The sequence below is a fragment of the Perissodus microlepis genome, chromosome 20 (assembly GCF_051167445.1).
Source record: "Perissodus microlepis isolate ML-2025 ecotype Zambia chromosome 20, ASM5116744v1, whole genome shotgun sequence".
Lineage (NCBI taxonomy): Eukaryota > Metazoa > Chordata > Actinopteri > Cichliformes > Cichlidae > Perissodus > Perissodus microlepis.
In genome coordinates this window covers 29,077,873-29,098,225 of record NC_140480.1, presented here as the reverse complement: position 1 = coordinate 29,098,225, position 20,353 = coordinate 29,077,873, and the positions used below count along the sequence as shown (strand labels likewise).

Genomic DNA, 20,353 nt, shown 5'->3' with positions numbered 1-20,353 from the left:
TCTGTGAATTTGCAGCCCTATATACAACAGCATACTTTATGTTAGTAACTATCATTAAATTTCCCGTATCTTGTGTGAATATATTCCTGAGCTTAACGTGTAATGTTGAGACATAATAATCAATTATATTGGCTTCATTAGTGAGTGGTTATAATGTTTTGCTCATTAGTGTATTGATTTTTTTTCCAGTAGTAAATGTAAGGTGGTAATTTCATCTTGCATGTTCAGTTGAAGCAACTCGATTCCTTTGTGCAGGTTGTGGGCAGTCAGCTACGAATCCTGTCAGCTACTGCAGACGACTCAGGAGAGTATATCTGTCGAGTACAAGGAAACCCCGGCGGCTCTGGATCTCATGTCCATCAGGCCTCTGTCTCTGTGTCTGTAACTTCGTCTTCTTCACGTAAGTTTGTGTGGCACTGAGAGCCTTCCCTGAAAAAGATATCATACGGGAGCACATGTTCTAAAACCTGTATGGATCTTTCAGCATTGATTTTGCCTTTCCAGATGTGCAAGCTGCCCATTCTATAGGCGCTAATGCACCTCCATAATATGAGACATTCAGAATTCAAAATTGTACGTTGAGGAACATTATTCTGAAATTGCTCAAATATTTTTTCTGCAGACTGGCATCCCTCTTTATTTCAGAGAATCTATGAAAAGATGCTCTTTTTAGACCCACTCATGTTAGTGACCTGTTGCTAATTAACCAAATTAGTTGCAACATTTTCTTCCAGCTGTTTATTTTTAATTTTTTGGTAACACTTAATTTTCCAGTCTTCTTTACCCAGTCTTCTTTTTTTTTTGATTTTCCGCTGCCATTATATTCAAATGATCTAATATTTTTTATGAAATAGTAAAATGACTCAGTTTAAATATTTGATTGTTTCCTATGTTCTGATATAAAGACTGACTGACAGACTCGAGTAATCTAAGAGCCCATTGGGTTTTTTCACATTGTTTAAGCTCACTGTGTTCACCATGCTTGAGATTGACAGTACCAGGGATTTTTATTTGCCAGCATCTGTCAGCAGCTGGGCGAAACAGGTCATTACATGGGAAGGTGTTGTTCTCACTGCTTCACTTCATGAATGAACTTTCCATTTTCAGTTTCCAGTGTTGCCCAGTGTGACCTCAGATTGAATTATTTTCCCTGCAACTATCCCATGATCTCATCCTCATTCACTTCTTCCTTGACTTCAGTGATGTTTGGGTTACTTTCCCAGCTGCCAGTGTAACCCATCACCATGCTGAATCTGTTGCTTCATGTTTTTGTGACTAGTATATCAGTTAAATGAATGAGATTGTTCAAAGAGATTTTGTCCAGAGTCAAAACCACTGCTTTCTGCTGCAGGCCAGCAGAGCCCAATCATTGCCATTGAACCCCACAGCGCTGCAGTGCGTGTAGGGGAGTCGGCCAGCTTCAAATGCAATGTGTACAGTGGAGCCCAGCCTGTTAGACTGGAGTGGAAACTGGCCAGTAACAAGCCACTGCCAGGTAATTACTGTGCTCAAACCACCTTTAAAGAACAAAACCTTCTTAATGACTACTGATTTTATGACATAATTATTTACAATCAGTTACAGCTGCAGTTCACCCTCCATATTATGTTCTGTTTAATCACTAATTTTAAACTTCATTCAGGGAGCTTTTCAGAAAGCGTCCTTTTTATTGTAATAACAAATTGATACTTGCTTATAAATATGATCAATAGTATTCATATTTTCTAGAGTGAAAGCTTTTAGAGTAAACCAAGGGTTTACTTGGGGGCTAGAAAAACATATTTGAATGTTTTCGAGAGTTTTCTGAGATTTAAGGATAAAAACCAGGGTGTTTTCACACATTTACTATAGTTCTGAACTTTTCTAAATGTTACCACATGTCCACCTCAGTTAAATTGGACAATAAAAAATCTTTAACCTGAAAGTTCACAAGTATAATGTCCATATTATGTCAGATTGCTCAAAGGTGGGACATTGAATTCAAAGCTTCTGTGTACTTCGTCCTCCACGCTCTCGTCAAGCAGCTTCTTAGCCTAAATCACACAGAGCATTTCTAGTATTAAAAATATGACTAATACAAAGTATTTTCTGCTAAACAAAAGTAGAAAATGTTCAGACAGCACCCCAACCTGAAAGAGAAATTCTAAATGAGTTTTCATTAGCACTCTCCTTTCCCGTGAAGTTTTACTTCGTTCAAACCCCACACCGGCAAAAAGGTTCACACTTTTTAGAGTCTGTCTTAAAGAAGTAATTAGATACCGCTTTGTACCAGTGAATAAGAGATTACTACTGCTGATTTTGTAGGCTGAGTACAATTTTTTTAAATGTCTTCTTCAGTTTTTAAAGCTAATTTAACGTTTCATTTGCCACTGTGTTCTGCAGACAATGTCAAAGTTAGCGCTGATGGTTCTGTTATTACCATTACCAATGCACGCACCATCAACCATGGTGCCTATCGCTGTGTGGCAAGCAACCCATTCGGCATCACGCACACCATAGTGTCTTTGATTGTTAAGGGTAAGCTGCATGCATGTCATTCAGCACTTTAATCAAACTGGTTTGCACGATGGTTCCCTCTAGTGGCTGCTTAAATATCAGCACTCCATACCAATATTGTGCGTATGTACCTTCAGAGGCTCCTGTGGCCACGGTAACCCCTGTCGGGCCTGTGCAGATTAGGGTGGGTGAGCCCATTAACCTGGAATGCCAAGCTTCAGGAGAGCCCCGCCCCTCGGTTTCATGGCACAGGCTTGACAACAACCGCAAGGTAGTGCTGAGCAGTCCTGTGCTCGTGGAGTCCAATGCAGTCATGCAGGTACTGATATTCTTAGACCACTGTCAAAATTTTCAAAACAATCCAAATTTCTACCTGTTTTCCTAGTTAAAGACCCAGCTTCAAAGTCAGTGCTTGTCTGTTTATTTTAATATTATCTCTTTTAATTATGTCCTTTTTCAGATACTAGCAGCACGTCCAGAAGACAGTGGCACATATGTGTGTGCAGCTCGAAACAATGAAGGTACTACTGAGACCAGGGTGGAAGTAATTGTCGAGGGAGGATCCCAGTTGCCTACAGTGCCCAGGGCCTTTGTTCCTGAACCGCTTATGATTGTAGTGGAGGGTCAAACTGCAACACTGCGCTGTGAGGCCCACGGTAATGCCTGCAGAGAAGTTATTTTGGATTCATCTGAAACCTTTTTATAAATACACTTTGACAATTTTTATGTTGTAGTACTATAAAAAGGTAAAACCTGTAAAATCAGCTTAATTTTAAGTGAATACTGCAAGAAGTAAACAGTTTGAAAGTGTCCATTTCAAAGACACTTTCTTTGAAATGGACACTTTCAGCCGAGCTGAAAAGAATATATTTATTTCCCTGCTTTGTCTTTTGGTAGGTTTCCCTGCCCCAGAAATCAGGTGGACCAAGCTGCGGTCCCCTCTGCCTTGGCGGCACACGCTTGTGAACAACAGCTTGGTGTTGCAAAACGTTGGCAGACAAGACTCTGGAGAGTACATTTGCAGTGCCACCAACAACATGGGCACCACTAAAGTCACCATTACGTTAGATGTAGAGAGTGAGTGTCTGTATTTCCATTGTTGCTTCTGTAGTCACTTTTCAGAGTCTGTCTGGGTATGCGTGTACAATGAATTTAAAGTAGTTTTGCAGTCCATAGTTAATCTACTGAGTTTTTCCTCTCTTGTCTCTAGCTCCTCCGTATGCCACCTCTGTGCCTAATGATGTGGCTGTGCGGGTTGGGGAGGTGATCAGGTTGCAATGCCTGGCCCATGGAACTCCTCCTTTGACCTATACTTGGAACAAGCTTGATGGAAACCTCTCGCCAAGGGCTGAGGTTAGGGAAGGGGACCTCCAGATAAACCTAGCTACCTCTGAGGATGCTGGAAGCTACAAGTGTGTGGCCAGCAACAAAGTGGGCAACAGTGAAGTGATTGCAAAAGTCACAGTCAGATGTGAGTTAGGCCAGTAGTCTAAAATAAATACCACTCATATTTCTTCTTGTGAAAATTTCTTCTTGTAACCGTTATGTGCTGTGTCACAGCAAAACTTAGACCACAGTCTTCTTTCCTTTTTGTAGCTCCGTTGGCAGTGCGTGTAGCACCACAGGTTGAAGTAAAAGCCCAGGGCAGTGCTGTGGAGTTCACCTGTTCAGCAGCAGGTGGTGTAGAAACCAAGATTGAGTGGCTAAAGGAAGGAGGAGCCCTGCCACCAAACAGCCACATCAAGGATGGAGTGCTCAGGTAATTCGTTTTGGATTCATGAAAATGGAAAAGTGTCAGTATGTGGATGTTTGTGTGTCCTGAAAGTTTAGTCTTCTCATCTTAGTCTTCCCAAAACAAATTAAACATAATAAACTCAAAAGATCTACCTAAAGGTGAGGTGATATTGTGCACTTTGGCTTTTGTCAGGTCAACAAATGTGCATCAATTCAGTCAACACATGAATCAATCTCTTAATGCATTTTGAGTTTTCTATATTGTCTCTGTTAAGGTAAATTTGTTCCTACTGAACATTTTTAAAACAAGTTACAGTTATGTGATTTTAATTTTAAAGGGCAGATTATGAAAACTGCATATCAAGGAAAAAATATGATGAATTTATGGGGACTATGTTCAGACGTGGATTTGGTGTGCTTGTGTTTATTTCAGGCAGGAGGTTAGTACAGAAGGAATGAGCTAAAAGTAAACTGCAGAGCCTTTGTTCACTGTGATAAATACACTCTCCGGCACGACAGTGTAGTTTGTTGATATGTTTGTAATGTTTTTTTTCTACAACAACTGAGGTCTATAGGAAAATAATTAAGTCCCTTAAATGTTCTATAATATGTGTTCAAACTTTTTTCCAATCACCTTTTCCTGCAGGATTGAGAACCTAGAGCAAAGCAATGAAGGTGTTTATATCTGCCGAGCTAGCAGCGTGTATGGTCAAGCACAGGACACTGCTCGTTTGACAATCCAAGGTCTGTTACGTCCTTTGTGTATACGTTAATCTATACACTGCTTTATCCAAACCAGTTCCAACCTTATTCATCTTTGTTATTTATTTTTTCCACAGCCTTGCCAAAGGTCATGATCAATGTGCGTACCTCAGTGCAGACAGTTATGATTGGGAACTCTGTGGAGTTTGAATGCCAGGCTGTTGGTGACCCAGAGCCCACAGTAAAGTGGAGCAAAGTCGGTGGGTCTCTGCCACCTCACATTGTAGTGAAGGGTGGCATGCTGAAGATTGAACAGGTGACAGAGGCCGATGCTGGCCAGTACCGCTGCACAGCCACCAATGATGTGGGCTCAGTACAGTCTCAAGTGGTCCTGAATGTCCAGTGTGAGTTAATAATGGGACATTTTTCCCTTTCATCACATAGGCAGATGTTTGCACTTTCAAACATATTAATGACTCAAGCTCCCACTCATCATCATTTCAATTCCTAACTTGTTTGCACAGCCCTTCCTCAAATTGCTGCTCTGCCAAAAATGAAGGAGGTGGCGGTTGGGTCAGATGCAGTCTTGCCTTGTGTGGCCTCAGGATATCCTGTTCCTGATATCAAATGGTCTAAGGTAGCCTAGCAGACATTGTTAAGATAGATTATTGAGGCTAAAGTCTCTCTTTGGTAAAACCTTATTTAAAAAATATGTGGATAGTGTGTTTTATGTACAAATCTGTTTTTTGTTTGTTTGTTTATCTAGCTTGATAGGGAGCTTCCTGCTAAGTGTTTCCAAGAAGCCAACGTGCTGACAGTTCCTCGGGTCACCCATGAGGATTCTGGCACATACGTGTGTACAGCCTCAAACAAGCAGGGCAAAGTGGAGTCCTTTACTACACTTGAAGTCCATGGTTAGTGTGGGGAGTTGAGATATTAGTAAATAGTTGTGAGTATGAACCAAAGAAAAGCCTGCGTTAACTATAATGTGATTCTTTTTCTTGTTGTTTTTCTTCCAGAGAGAGTGATGCCATATTTTGCCCAGGAACCCTCGTCGTACCTCACCCTGCCAACTATCAAAAATGCTTATAAAGCTTTCAATATTAAGGTCAACTTTAGACCTGATAACGTTGATGGTAAGGATGTACATACTTAAATCTGCTTTAATTGCATAGTGTATATTTTGCATTACTTTTTTGTTAAATCTTGCGCATTGTTGTGTAGTATATTTTTCATATCTCCTCATGTGTAATTTCACTGCGTCTCCTGTCCCTTCCATCTCTCTCACATCTCACCCGTGTGGTGGGAAGGTCTCATATTGTACGCTGGTGAGTCTCAGTGCTTGAGAATCTCAGGAACTCAAGGCTGATGTTGGCAGTATTGCTTTTTGGCTGCATCAGATTTTCCCATAATGCATCCAGCTCAGAGCTGATTTTGGGGCTGTGAAACAGATTCGACATGGTGCATGGCCAATGTTTTTGTACTGAGTTTTCATTCATGATTCCAAGAACACATTTGGTAATATTAGATGTGATCGGTATTAAAAAAGCTTACAAGTCTTCTTTCACATCCCAGTCTTGTTCATCCGCTTCAAAGCTATGTACAAATCAGCTGTGCTTCAAATGATTGTATGTATAAGGAAGAACAATATTACAAATGCACATTTGAAGCTAAAGTCAAGCTGCTTTTGCAAGTACAGTAGTTATACTGTCTCTTTTGAATGAATGGGGCATGAAATAATTCAGCATTGATGGAAATCTATCTGACTCTAATTTTCATCATTGCCAGTTTTATCTTTTGCAACTTATATGTGACATTACAGATTTTTGCTCCACCCATCAGGTAGCAAATTGTAGCAAAAAAACAAAGCAAAAAAAAAAACACTAAATAAATTGCAAGAGCAATTTGACCATACTATTAAAATTTTTGACATAGTTGCTTGCAGGATTGTAAGCTTTGATATATTTAGAGGATCAAATATGGTAAAGTTTTTACATAACAGGAATTAATAAAAAAGATCAGAGCTTTACAAGATCTTAAAACTATGTAAGTGCAGCCTCAGATTAATGACAAATGAATAATAATTAATTACATGTTTTATAGTATCCTTATTTTTTTTTAACATGTTGATCATCCATTTTCGGTTAAGATAAAGGTAGACATGCAAGATTGCATGTTCCCATTTCCCCATGAGCCTCATATAAGCATGTATATTTTCAGCATGCAGAGAAAGAAAACAGAAGAATATGCTATTATGATGTGACTGGTTCCATTTTGCAGCCTAGCGATAGGAGGACCGTTTGTAACATGGCTTTGGTTGGCTTTATACTCGTGTCACCCTAGCATGCTGCTTTACCATCCAGCTTTCACTGGATTGATTCTTTCACTTCCTGTGTGAATGATACTGCAACCAATATCCATCCTAACAAGTCACTTACATATCGTGTAAATACTCTGAAAGCAGTGCCGTTAAATGAAGGCACAGCTGAAAAAGAGAAATTATGCACCACTGAGACAAGGATATTCTTGTAATAACATCATTTAAATAAATCTAGTAGATTTTTTTGACTTATTAAGATGGATAAGGATTAAGATGTGGGGGAAATTATCTAGAATCAACTTTGTACAAGTGTTGTGTCTTCTTGCTGTGCAGGTATGATTCTCTACAATGGCCAGAGAAGGACTACAGGAGCTGACTTTATCTCTCTGGGGCTTGTGGGTGGCCGCTTGGAATTCCGGTCAGTTGAAATCAATTTACATTTGTTATCATATATACTATTGCTATAATTTAAAAATGGACAGGTGACCTTAAGAAGATGTATGGATTTTTAAAATCTCTGTTATCTTAGGTTTGATGTGGGCTCTGGCATGGCCACCATACGTGACCCGCACCCTATTAAACTGGGAGAGTTTCACACAGTTGAGCTGCATCGCAACCTCACCCAAGGATATATTATTGTAGATGGAGGAGAGCCCATCAATGGCAGCTCACAGGTACTGTAGTTTCAGTGTAAAAGCAAGACAGCTGATCCGCTATTTGCACTTCATTTTTAATGCAAGTTAATGTGGTCTTTTTTCTGTTAATAAGGGCAAGTTCCAGGGTCTGGATCTCAATGAGGAGCTTTATGTGGGTGGTTATCCCAACTACACACTCCTCACCAAAACTGCTGGAATTAAGACTGGTTTTGTGGGTAAGATATCCCATGCTTTACTAAATAACAGAACTACATTGTGGGGAAAGGTTCTGTATATATGTGTGATTATTTGCCCTTACTGAGTGTTGGTACCATGCAGGCTGTATTCGTCAGCTATTCATCCAGGGTGAGGAAATCATCTTTAAAGACCTTGACCGCAGCTCTACTGGTGTGACAAACTGTCCTACCTGTGAAGATAAACCATGCCAGGTCAGTTAAATCTATCCACATCTTTCTTTGTTTGCTGTTTTATTTTATTATAACCAGTGAAACAAATTGTAATATCCTGAATTAGAATGGAGGGATGTGTGAGGATTCAGAGGCTAGTTTGTATAAGTGCAGCTGTCCCAGAGGATTTACAGGCAGCAACTGTCAGCACCACTCTTCTCTCCACTGTCACTCGGGTAGGTGTGAATCACTAATTGACCCCACATTTGAATCAAAGTATCTGAATATTCCTAATGGAATTATTATAAACGAATAAAAGTGTTGCACTCATCATTTTTCACACCTTTTTCAGAGGCCTGTGGACCAGATGCTACTTGCATCAACCGCCTGAATGGCCTTGGCTACGACTGCCGCTGCCATCTTGGCAAATTTGGGGATAAATGCATGGATGGTAAGTTGAAATATACCTTTGTCTTTTATAAAAACAGAAAAATCTAGCTGTTATGACATATTTTTACAATGGTCATGATGAATATGTAAGGTACATAGTGATATGCAGATATAATTATTTATAACACTACTATAAGAAATTAAGTTTTATTTTTTTTAATTAATTTCCTCCTAGGGGAACTGGTTACCACGCCACTGTTTGATGGTGAGGAGTCATACATCGCCTATCCTCCTCTGACCAACATCCATGATGACCTGCGTGTTGAGCTGGAGTTCAAGCCAGTGCAGAGAGATGGCCTGATCTTCTTCTGTGGTGGGAAAAAAATGAAGGTGGAGGATTTCGTCGCCATTTCCATGGTGAAGGGACATGTAGAGTTTAGATATGAACTGGGCACAGGTAAAGAGAAATCATATTTATTTTTTATTTCAAAATAAGCAACTGTACAATTTAGGTAGTGATACAGTCCCGATTAAAAGTTTAAGTCTACTTGAAAAATGGCAAAAAATCGTATTTTGCATGGTTGGATCTTTACAAGGTTCCAAGTAGAGCTTCAATGTGCAACAAGAAGAAATGGGAGTGAGAACAAAAAAATTTTGAGCATGCAATTTCTTGAAAACAACACTTAAACTGAAACTGTTTTACAGTTGATTAAAAGTTTATAAAAGTAGCTATAATATATAGATATTGATTGTAAATATCACTCCATGATATATAGAAGTTATAGAAATTTTAAATCAATAAAAGTGGCACTCTTTTCTTATTGTAATTAGTATCAAATTAAACTTAATAGTTTTTGTATTTGTCTTTCAGGCCAGGCGATACTTGTCAGTCCTGAGCCAGTCTCTCTGGGGCAGTGGCACAGAGTTGTGGCTGAGCGGAACAAGAGGGATGGCCACCTGAGGGTCGACCAAGGTCCAATGGAGAGAAAGACATCTCCGGGCAAAGCCCAGGGCCTAAATATCCACACCCTCATGTACATAGGAGGAGTGACCAACATGGACATCCTGCCTAAGCCTGCTAATGTCAGCGACATGTTTAAGGGCTGCATAGGAGAGGTGAGATCTCTGTGTACTAAAAATGAGGTGCGGTTACACAATATATTTGAACATGTGGAAGCTTGAATTAGTTTGTATTACATGCTTAGGTTTCCATCAACAACAAGAAGGTGGATTTGTCCTACAGCTTCACAGAGAGCAGATCTATCAGTAAATGTGTGGACAGAAGCCCATGTGACCGGCGGCCCTGTCTGAATGGTGGTCACTGCATGTCTAGTGCTGAGTATGAGTACCAGTGCCTCTGTAAGGATGGATTTGAAGGTGAGTGCTTAAAAGAAGACATAGCAAATGTCACATGCAATGTTCCCTCTAAGCTGTGTTGCGCACAAAAAGAAATCTAACCTGAATTGAAATGAAAATAAATAGTGTTAGTCAGTAAGTGACTGGCTGCTCCAGTATGGGATTAGAACGATGTCACCTTATCCCATAGTCCAGCCAATAATGCGATTCACATTCGTATATACGCAGCTAATCAACGTCGTTGGCAGGCTATGACAGCGTCCTTATGTGCCGACACCGGTATTTTAGCTAGCAAAGCGTGGCTGATGTGGAGTGAAGCCACGTTAATGACGTGTACAAACATTGGAGATGTGAAAGTGTGGACTATAGCACAATTGGAAAAACTATAACAGTTTTTCAATTGTGTTGATAGGCCATGTAAAACCATAGTTATGATAAAAAATATATGCCGTGTTTGTTTATTTCCTGAATACTATCGTTATTTATATTTACTGCGGGAAGAAACGGTAAAAATGGCGTTTTATAAGGAAAACGCTTGAAAGCGCTCTCCGCCTGTGAGCAACCCCCCCCCCCCCCCCCCAGCCTTTCCTATTGGTGGAAAAATGTACTATGTGGACCAATCAAAAAATGATATGACAACATGGCATTTAGTTGTTTAGGAAGAGAGAAGTTTTAGGAGTTACAGCGGTGTTTTGAGATGTGAGAGATTTGCGACGTTTAGCGCAAATCTTGTGTAGTTAGTGTGTAATGTAGTCAATAGTTTCGTTGTGTGTGTCAGAACAATGAGGCGACTGCTAAATGTTACAGGTGTTACAGGAGTGATACATCTCCTGTTGTCAGGCCTGCAGGTATCAGGCTTGTGATGTTCTCCTTTATCTCATAGCGGACAGAAATCTTTTTTGGGAGTGGCACAAATAATTTTTGGCACAATAGAACACCTGATTGTTCTGTAAATAGTTTGAAATGTTTATTTTAAAAAAAGGCCTTGGCTGCATTTTTAGGGAAAGAGCTGCAAAAAACTTTGTTTGCAAAACTCAGTTACTTTTTTGAAGAAGTGACCTGTTTGACCTGTGACCTTTCTTGACTCATGATTGATATGTGACCCTGCAGGTGAGCGGTGCGAGATAGTGAAGGACGCATGCCATAGCAATCTTCATTGCCAGAATGGAGGCATCTGCATCAACAGCCAGTGTGTGTGTACACCTGGGTACACAGGTCTCAACTGTGAGGAAGTATTATCAGGTGAAATACTGCATGTTGTCATTAAACCAGTCTAAACCAGGAGCAAAAAGTGACTCACATCTTCTCACGTTACACTGCTTAGTACACAAATGTATATCCTTTAGACAACGCTACACACCATCAAAGCAAAAATGGTTGCACACACAGTCACAAACATACAGCACATGTGATTCAAATTTTCCAAAAAAATAAAGCCCATCATACATCAAACAGTTTGCTCCCAGCATGCAGTGCTGGGAGGGTTAACCCTAAATGATTACACATGTCTTACTCCTGCACTCTCACCGCTATATCCTGCACACACAGGCCAGGTCGTCAGCTTCCCAGAGGCCCTGAGGAATTTGGAGTCTAGCGTGGTGAATGGTACAGTATCTAAATATTCAGTCTGCCTGACGCGACCGTGACTAACAGGGCCCTGTCTGAGTTTGAGGGGCCCCATGTCCCTTCAAAGCTCCACCTGAACTGTCTTTTACCTAACATACATGCCCACAAAAACACAATCCAAGCGTCTTTATTCTCACCAACAACTGAGGCTCTCATTCCCATTGAAAGTTGGGAGAGGGGAATTCTGCATTTAAACTAAGGGGTAATAGGGTGGTAGCCTGCATTTGGGAGCTAAACTAATATATGCACTCTGCATTGGAGTTGCACCATTTTCATTCTGGAAGTGATAGAAATGTGGAATTCCCCTTGTTTTTCTTTTCCTCTTTCACTCTCATTATGCCTGTGCCTGTAAGATGGATACTTACAAATACAATCTTGTTTCTGTAAACTAAAAACCTGCCTGTTTGTACAACCAAAACAAAAAAAAACCTAAAGCAAAACACTTGTTTCCTCTTTGAAACTAAGTCAGGTCATTGAGTCTGCTCCATGTCAGAATATTTGTGGTCTCACTAACAACTTAAAGTGTCTGCTGAAAGTACAATGTGATCATTGTTTGGTTCAGTCAGAATGTATTTCAAGCATATTATGTACTCAGTGGCATATGTGCATGGTGCCATGGCTGTGAAGATTTTTGTCCGTAAGAGCAAGAAACCGTCAATAATTGACTCACGTGATGGCCAGTGTTGACACAAGTCTGCATCTTGAAGTTTTGTTGTTCTACACTTTAAAAAAGCAGTATTTGCATATGCATCATTATCTTCTCATCTTTGAGAACATAATGAAATTTAAGCAGTGGCATTTCATTGCATAGGTGTGTTAAAGTGTGACTTTTAGAAAGTCATGGTTCTGTTGCATAGCCTGTAGCGCATAGGTGTCAAACTCTGGCCCGCGGGCCAAATTTGGCCCACAGCCTAATTACATTTGGCCCACGAAGCCATACCAAATTACTATTAGAGCTGGCCTACTGGTATTATACAGCTAATATATATATTGTTTAGTATTAAGCTTTGCTTGTTCCATATTCAGTTTTTCAGCAAAACTTATTTGAGTCCGTAAGAAAAGATTCATTCTTATATCTGGAGGAAGATTTTTTTTTCAATAAATATTAATGTTAGCCCGCGACTTTCTTCCAGTTTTGAATTTTGGCCCACTGTGTATTTGAGTTTGACACCCCTGCTGTAGAGCATCCCTCCATGGATATGCCGCCCAAGACCATCACTGTGCACCAGGTGAACCTGCTCTCATCTGTGAAAAGCACAGGGCGCCGGTCATGGACCTGCCAATTCTTGTATTCTTTGGCAAATGCCAATCGGGCAGTGGTCCCAAAAGTGGATGTCGGGCACTCAGACCATCCTCATAAAGTCTGTTTCTCATTGTTTGATTCACACCGGTGTCCTGCTGGAGGTCATTTTAGGGCTCTGGCAGTGCTCAGCCTGTTCCTACACAAAGGAGCAGATACCAGTCCTGATGATGGTTTAGGGACTTTCTACGGCACTGTCAAGCTCTCCTAGAATAACTGTATGTCTCCTAAAGTCTCCTGCATGCTCATGAGACTGTGTTTGGAGACGCAAGAAACCTAGCAATGACATGTATTGACGTGCCATCTTAGATGAGTGGGGCTACATGTGCAACATCTGTACAGTCGAGGTATCGCACTAAATGAAAACTAAAAAAAAAAATTTTAAATCAAGAGGCAAAAAATGTCAGTGAGAAAAACAATTCCCTGTTTTTGGGTCTGTCTCATTGTTGAGTAGCTGCTGTATCTACCAGACCAAGAAAGACAGTTTTTAAAAAAAAATAAAAAAAAAATAAAGCCTGTGTAAATGGTTACATAGTGTTTTTTTCTGTCTAAGAATGGGACTGTAGAAATTGTCTAGAAATGTTGCATCTAATCAAGTCTGTTTTACCAGGAATTCTCTTACTTTTACCACTAGAGGGCACCATAAGTTCAAGTGAAGGTGAAACAGCTTTACTGTGACTTTAATCTGTTTTTATGCTTATTTTATTGTATTTTTTGCAGATTCACCCTATCAGTATGCAGCTCATTTCAACAATAATGGATACATTGCACTTCCTAAATCTATTTTCCCAAGAAGGTAAATAATTTGTTTTCACATTTAGTGAATTTATATGAATTAATATAATGATGAAGTGAAATTATTATTGTGGTGCTGTTGTTTTTTACTGTTTAAGTGCCCACGATTCACCAGAAACAATTGAAATGGAGATCAACACCAGCTCCTCTGATGGCCTGATCCTATGGCAGGGAGTGGTGAGTCCTGGTTCTGCCTAGTTCTGTGCCTTATACTCATATTTCTCCTCCATGTTTTCATTCCCAACCTAACTTTGCTACTGCACTCGAGCACTCTTAATCATCACTGTGACTGTAAAAAAAAAAAAAAGAAAAAAATTGCTGCCATTTTCATAGCATTTCATGTCATTTATAGACTTCAGTGTGGTCGGTAATACATAACTGATGCATTACTACATCTTTCATCATTACACTATCAAATTCATACATCTTCTGCTGAAGCTATGTCATTTTCAGGCATGCTGACTGTAAGCCTGGCACCCTCTGACACCACTAAATAAATGCATGTTGCTTCTCTAACTCACCCCCTCAATTTTCCTCAGGAGACCAATGGTGCACGCATTTTGCGAAAGGTGCATGCTATTAAAAAGGTATCCACTTTTTTTTTTCCCATGTGTGCCAAATGAATTTTATCTTTGTTTGTAAGGTACTATATCATCAGTCCTCTTTTGACATTGTTAGTTTGCATGGAACATTTTGTGTCACTGCCAGGAATGATCTCACTGCATTGGTTCATGTTTGCTGTTATAGCGCTTGTTCTGCAATATGACCACAGGTCAGCTGGTCCGTGTTCAGCAATTCATACATAGTCACACAACAAGCTGTGACCTTGTTGTGACCTAACATATTAATTTCAGGAACCTGGAGAACATGGCAAACGCAAGGACTTTATTAGCCTCGGCCTACAGAATGGACGCCTTGTTTTCAGGTAGGTCTGTTCTGAAATTCTCTAAATCTTCTGACATGCAGATTAGGAAAAAATGTTTACAACTCATAATTATGGTCATGATTTGTATTATCTAGTTACCAACTGGGAAGTGGAGAGGCACGAATCTTATCCCAAAGGTCAATCAATGACGGCAGATGGCATAAGATCACAGCAGTCAGGTATGATTGCATATCATTATCCTGCAGTCATTTGCTTTTACATTCTAGATGTATTTAATAAAATAAAGCACTATGAGTTGTGGTCGTCTTCTTTCATCAATAGCTACTTAATTTCCTGTCCCAGTAGAATACATCTATTATTTATATCAAATGAACTTATACTTTTTGTACTATAACTTGAAAAGGCTGATTATTAACCTGTGGAGTCCCATAACTTCTTGAATTAACTTGTGTTGTGTGGCTCTTTTCTCACAGAACTGGAAAAGATGGCTATATCCAGATTGATGGAGGAGCCAAGCTACATGGACAATCTAAAGGCAAAAGCCTCATGGTCAACACCAAAGGCAGTATATATCTTGGTGCGTAGAATGACAGGATTGAGTCCACAAAGTGACAAAATATAGATGGATTATTTGAAAAAACAGGACTAAAATACTGCACAATTGAATACATTCATTCAGAAATATAAGTTAAATAATACATGAATAGTGATGAATTAATAATAAATAATAATCCATTCTTCCATTTTCTTAACCGCTTGTCCAATGCACAGTCACAGGGGGGCTGGCAGTTATCCCAGCTGTCATTGTTCAAAGACAGTCAGATAAATAATGAGTTGTAACACAAGTCAGAGGATTTTCTGGCTACTTAGTTTCCCTGAAAAAAATGGAGCTTTTCAGAGGCATTATTGTGTCGAAGTAGTTCACATATTTTTGCTGGCATGCAAACAATTTTCACACAATTCTTTAGCCTTCATAGCATTATCGTTACCTTTTAATTTTTCTTGGTTACAATGGAAATAGTTTCTCACTGTGTTTATCTATCATCTAGCTTTATTCCAGTATGTCAGTTTCAGACATGCTTTTCTTCAATATTTGCAAATCAATAAAGTTACCTATGTGGGTGTGATTCCATGCAACAGGTGGAGCCCCGGGTATGACTGCCATGACAGGAGGGAAGTTTTCATCAGGAATGAAGGGCTGTGTGAGGAACCTGACACTGATGAATGCTCGGCCAGGACAGCAGCCAGCCCAGGCCATTGACCTGCAAGCCCACGCGGCCCATGGCATCAACGTGCAGCCATGCTCTTCATAGACTGCTGCACACACGTACACAAACACACATAGAGACTTTGGAGAGACATCACACACACACACACACACAGCAAACCTACACAAAAAGACTTACACAAATAAAGCCTGACACATACTTGGTGCTTTGCTGCTACCAAAAAAAAAAAGATTACACAACAAGATGCATTTATCTGTGTGCAGTAAAACCAAAAAAAGACAGAAAAATTCAGACAATATTAACACGTCTTCTCTTCCTCGGTGTTGTATTCTTAATGAAGGACTATTAACACAGGAAAACCAGTACAGTTTACATACTTCCAGCAGTAGAATTAGCCATGAGAAAAGTAAAACATATTAGGCCTTCTACGATGGGTCAGATCCTAAGGAGGTGGAGATGTTTTTACAGCACTGAATTTTTATTTATATACATATGATTATATATATTATATTTGTGGGGGGAAACATGCAAACTAACCATAACTGCTCTTCATCTTTCCTAGAATTTTTTCTGGGTTCTAGTACTCTGTGTCCTGGGCTTTTTAAAGGCCTAACTGTATTAATACCTGAAGACTTTTAGGCCTTCTTTCTTCACTTCTGTAGAGGAACCTTTTCATTGCGAGCATGCTTACAGTCTTTCCTAAACCGTTGGGAGAGGAGTGCACATGGTCACAGTTACTTGCAGCTTCAGCACACAACTCAGGACGTCAAACACAAAGGATTAAAAGCTAAGGTTATAAGTACCGTTGCTTCAGCTTAGCTTATTGTTGATTCACTAGTAATTCGCAGTGCTGTTTTGTCTTCTGTCTGTATTTTTTTTTTAAAGAAAGAAATCTTGGTGCTAAGGTGAGACATTAAAATACAGCACATAGTCAAATAGTTAATATGTCACATGTAGAGCTTTTATTTAGTAATTTGGCATAGATCAGCATACAGTCATTACTTTTGTTGATGTGCATGGCATTTTTGGATTGATTTAATGGCGGTATGGCATTGTTTGTTGCCTCAACAGCCTTATTTGATTGAGTAGATCTCAAAAAAGGAGTTTAAGTGAACTGAAAATGTGTCATTTTTTATGTATGGTTATTGAAGATATTGTTTTATGTGTTAAACTATCTGCCAGTCAGGTAGATATCTGTGTCAACTAAGAATGAGTGTATATGTGAAGTAAATTTGTTTGTTATGTATGTTTTAGACCTTTCCGTTTTTTCACAGAACACTCCACATTCAGCCGCAGTAAGGGTCAGATGTGTGCATTTGGGTTTGTGTGTGTGTGCATGTGTCATTATCCGTATCCTCAGGAGGATCAATGCAGAACTGCCTCAAGGTTTTACACAGGTTTGGTAGCTTTAGAGACACCTCACTAAGCTATAAAACTCTGAAGGCTCTGTGGTTCTATGGGATGTTTTCTCTCCAAACAGAGATTCATCTGCAGCACATAGTTGGATTAGTGTTTGGCCATGTGTGAATGCAGTGGAAGCCTCCTGCAGGTGCTGTGATCAATAGTGTAGCTCTAATAAAATAAAGCATGCTCGCAAGCCTTTAGTTGACCACACCACACAATGGCACAATCACTTTGGGATTCACAAACCCTTTTCTTGTTTTTTTTTTGTAAGCTTAAAATATTTGTATTAATATCCTAAAATGAGCAGCATCCTTTCACATAGAGTTGCACCGTTTTAATTTATTTTGTGTTTTTCTTTTTTTCCCTGCTTTTTTTATTGCTTTCTAGGCTCGATTCTACTGTTTTAGAACAATTACAGAAGCTTGCTACTTTCTTTTCTTTGGTTATTGTGTATTGCCTCCCACACCCTGTTGTTTTTCTCCTGATGTTCGATTTCAGTAGGGCCCACCTGGAAACTTCTTCAAAAATGACCCCAACAAGGTTCCATTAAAGGTTAACGTGATATTTGACTACAGCTTCCTGGTCAAATGGATGAAAAGTGGTCTTATTATTCACTAATTGAAAAAAGTCTTAGGCTCCAAATGTTTGAGTGCACAGAATGATGTCATCACGAACAAGCGGGATGAAGAAAGCTAACGCTGTGGTCCAGGTTAGGACATTAAAGCAGATAATGATGGTGTGTGTGCCCCTTGGTGGGTGCCTTATGTGTGTCTGCTCTTAAACTGGATTTTCACACATACACTGTACACTGTCACCAAATGCGGTTAGTGAGAAACTGATAGCTGCTTTTGGTTTATTTTACTCCATTACAAATAAAGAAAGGTGCACTTTTGGTTTTGGATTTTAACTTGCTGTTTTTATTTTTATTTTTTCATTGATCATTTTACTCCTTCACTTCTGAGCGGCAGACAAAAGCAAATTCTTACTGTATCAGATAAATGAATGAAAGTGTACCAACTGAAAAATGTCTATGTCAAAATGACTTGACTGTTTCATTTCCAATGTTTAAAGATGCTCTTCTTGCCCTTGGTGTTTCTTAATTAAAAACAAAATTCATGTGCTATTTGTACGTTGTGAGACTTGTTTTTTGCTGTAATTCACATTACTGTTCACAAATAATCCATTGTATCGTACAGATATACCTTTAACATGATCTCTGAGAGGTTGATTTAAACAACTTATTAAAAAGTCCAGATCCATCCAAGTCCATCCAATTCCATGATAACCTGTCCCATTGGTTCAGTTCCGTCATCTTAGACAGTCTAGTTATCTATTTGTTAAGTGACGGTGTAAAAATAGGATGTGTTCCTCCAGTAATAGACTGGTAACTTCTGGAGGGCGTACCCTACCCATTATGTGGTTGGATACTCTCCAGCCCCTAGTTATGGCACTAATTATACCTAAACATTTAATAACATATTCAATAACATGAATTACAGTGATAATACAGGAGAATATCATAAATAAATTTAAGCAGACACCAGTTGCTGATTAAGACATAACGTTTCTCTTCCTTAAGGACCTTTCACTGTTAAAGTAATCATGAAGTTGCAGTTTCTTAAAAAGAAGGCCATCAAATTTATGAAATGTCCCAAATTATTGGTGGGCTGTGTGTCTTTGTTTCACCAGTGAGTCTAGAACTAATCCACAATAGAAGAAAAAGGCTATCAAAAATGCAGGTAGCATTTAGCAGAAATTTCAAGAGTTGGACTACTGCTACTGCAACACTTGAATCATTGTTTCTTCTTACATGAATGCTTCTCTGTGTGGGCTTTTCTGTGTCACAGTCTTGGAGACGGTTAGCAGGGAAATTGAGCAGCACCAGAATGGCCTCTTGAACGTGAGTGTAACAAAGACTGTGGGTAAGGCCCTTTCAAATGCATCACAAAACAGTTTAGTAGTTCAACAAATTGTTAGTTTAATGTTATTAATAAGCTGAACTTCATTTCAGGTCATAGCTCATAAATTAATTCTTATGCTGAGAAACAGTAGTTGGCTTAACTACTCCAGGTTTCAAACCTGCTGGTAGGATGTTTGTGCAAAAAAAATGATGGTAAAATGGAATTGAGCATAATAAGAATGTCTTTAAACTGTGGGAGGAAAGCATAACTGATAAATGATATAGGGACAGGAAAAAATGCTCCTAACACCTAACTCCTAACACAGAAATGCTGGAAATAAAATTAAAATAATACGTTACTTTTTGCAAGAATCTGCTAACAAATAAAACTACAAATCACATCACATGCTTCTTCAGCCTGCACAGTCTTTTTTGATGAGGTTGTCCAGGGTGTAACAAATGCATGATGGGACAGCTGTCTGCTCCCAGTGGCCCAAAACGTGAAGCGTGTACGTGGATAATGGATGGATAGATATCTTCTGTGTTTGCTGCGATGGAACTGCTAATATATCTGTTTCTAGTCTTTTTATTTGTTCTGCATTTAATTCCACTTCACTAAAAGCAACAAAGCGTAACAGCATGTACATATGGTACAAACAAACAAACACTAAAAACATCATCAGCATCAAAACTCCATCCAATATCTTAACTTATTACACTCTTATGAACATGTTTGTGGTGCCCTTAACTTAAACTGTGTTCTTGCTTAAATGTAGTTTTATTTGTATAAACTCAGAGAAAGAACACAGCTGATGAACAGTAATAAACTATGAGATGAGGGTGATGAAAGCAATTCAACCAGTGAAATGGAAACTCACAACTAGTAAAAAACTGGAAAAATCTTGTTCATGTTTCACTTATCATGTTTTTTTAGCTTTGTTTTTTAGCATCACCAGTGTGAGCTTTACAAATGTGCTTTCTCGTCCCTAACAACTTCATAATCTCATATCTGTCAAGAAAACCAGTGAAGAAAATTTGAATAAGACTGTAATATACACGTGTCCCTCTATGATGTAAAAATCTGTTTGAGTCATATCCGAAAAGCTGTTTATTGTTGCAAGGCATAGTGATTTGATATGGACAATCTTCCTGCTTGAAGATGTTATATCACAG

At 39.2% G+C, this 20,353-nt stretch overlaps 1 protein-coding gene across 7 annotated transcripts in view; it reads left to right on the top strand.

Annotated features, from left to right (window-relative positions):
* The window catches only part of hspg2 (heparan sulfate proteoglycan 2), a 91,315-nt gene extending 72,912 nt beyond the window's left edge, over positions 1 to 18,403 (top strand). For 4 of the 7 annotated variants that reach the window (XM_084916157.1, XM_084916156.1, XM_084916155.1 and 1 more), the window contains 32 exons: positions 256 to 400; positions 1,352 to 1,495; positions 2,383 to 2,517; positions 2,634 to 2,815; positions 2,957 to 3,152; positions 3,394 to 3,573; positions 3,707 to 3,967; positions 4,093 to 4,255; positions 4,877 to 4,974; positions 5,070 to 5,336; positions 5,457 to 5,569; positions 5,699 to 5,846; positions 5,952 to 6,068; positions 6,243 to 6,260; positions 7,586 to 7,670; positions 7,782 to 7,926; positions 8,021 to 8,123; positions 8,227 to 8,336; positions 8,422 to 8,530; positions 8,647 to 8,745; positions 8,920 to 9,141; positions 9,556 to 9,800; positions 9,890 to 10,061; positions 11,151 to 11,282; positions 11,589 to 11,645; positions 13,687 to 13,762; positions 13,860 to 13,938; positions 14,301 to 14,348; positions 14,616 to 14,686; positions 14,782 to 14,865; positions 15,121 to 15,224; positions 15,788 to 18,403. In XM_084916157.1, the coding sequence (XP_084772283.1) occupies positions 256 to 400; positions 1,352 to 1,495; positions 2,383 to 2,517; positions 2,634 to 2,815; positions 2,957 to 3,152; positions 3,394 to 3,573; positions 3,707 to 3,967; positions 4,093 to 4,255; positions 4,877 to 4,974; positions 5,070 to 5,336; positions 5,457 to 5,569; positions 5,699 to 5,846; positions 5,952 to 6,068; positions 6,243 to 6,260; positions 7,586 to 7,670; positions 7,782 to 7,926; positions 8,021 to 8,123; positions 8,227 to 8,336; positions 8,422 to 8,530; positions 8,647 to 8,745; positions 8,920 to 9,141; positions 9,556 to 9,800; positions 9,890 to 10,061; positions 11,151 to 11,282; positions 11,589 to 11,645; positions 13,687 to 13,762; positions 13,860 to 13,938; positions 14,301 to 14,348; positions 14,616 to 14,686; positions 14,782 to 14,865; positions 15,121 to 15,224; positions 15,788 to 15,960 (4,281 nt within the window). In that variant the 3' untranslated portion in view covers positions 15,961 to 18,403. The remainder of the gene's footprint in view (positions 1 to 255; positions 401 to 1,351; positions 1,496 to 2,382; positions 2,518 to 2,633; positions 2,816 to 2,956; positions 3,153 to 3,393; positions 3,574 to 3,706; positions 3,968 to 4,092; positions 4,256 to 4,876; positions 4,975 to 5,069; positions 5,337 to 5,456; positions 5,570 to 5,698; positions 5,847 to 5,951; positions 6,069 to 6,242; positions 6,261 to 7,585; positions 7,671 to 7,781; positions 7,927 to 8,020; positions 8,124 to 8,226; positions 8,337 to 8,421; positions 8,531 to 8,646; positions 8,746 to 8,919; positions 9,142 to 9,555; positions 9,801 to 9,889; positions 10,062 to 11,150; positions 11,283 to 11,588; positions 11,646 to 13,686; positions 13,763 to 13,859; positions 13,939 to 14,300; positions 14,349 to 14,615; positions 14,687 to 14,781; positions 14,866 to 15,120; positions 15,225 to 15,787) is intronic. The other 3 variants (XM_084916154.1, XM_084916158.1, XM_084916153.1) reach the window with 2 other exon arrangements.
* Positions 18,404 to 20,353: the final 1,950 nt, after the last annotated feature.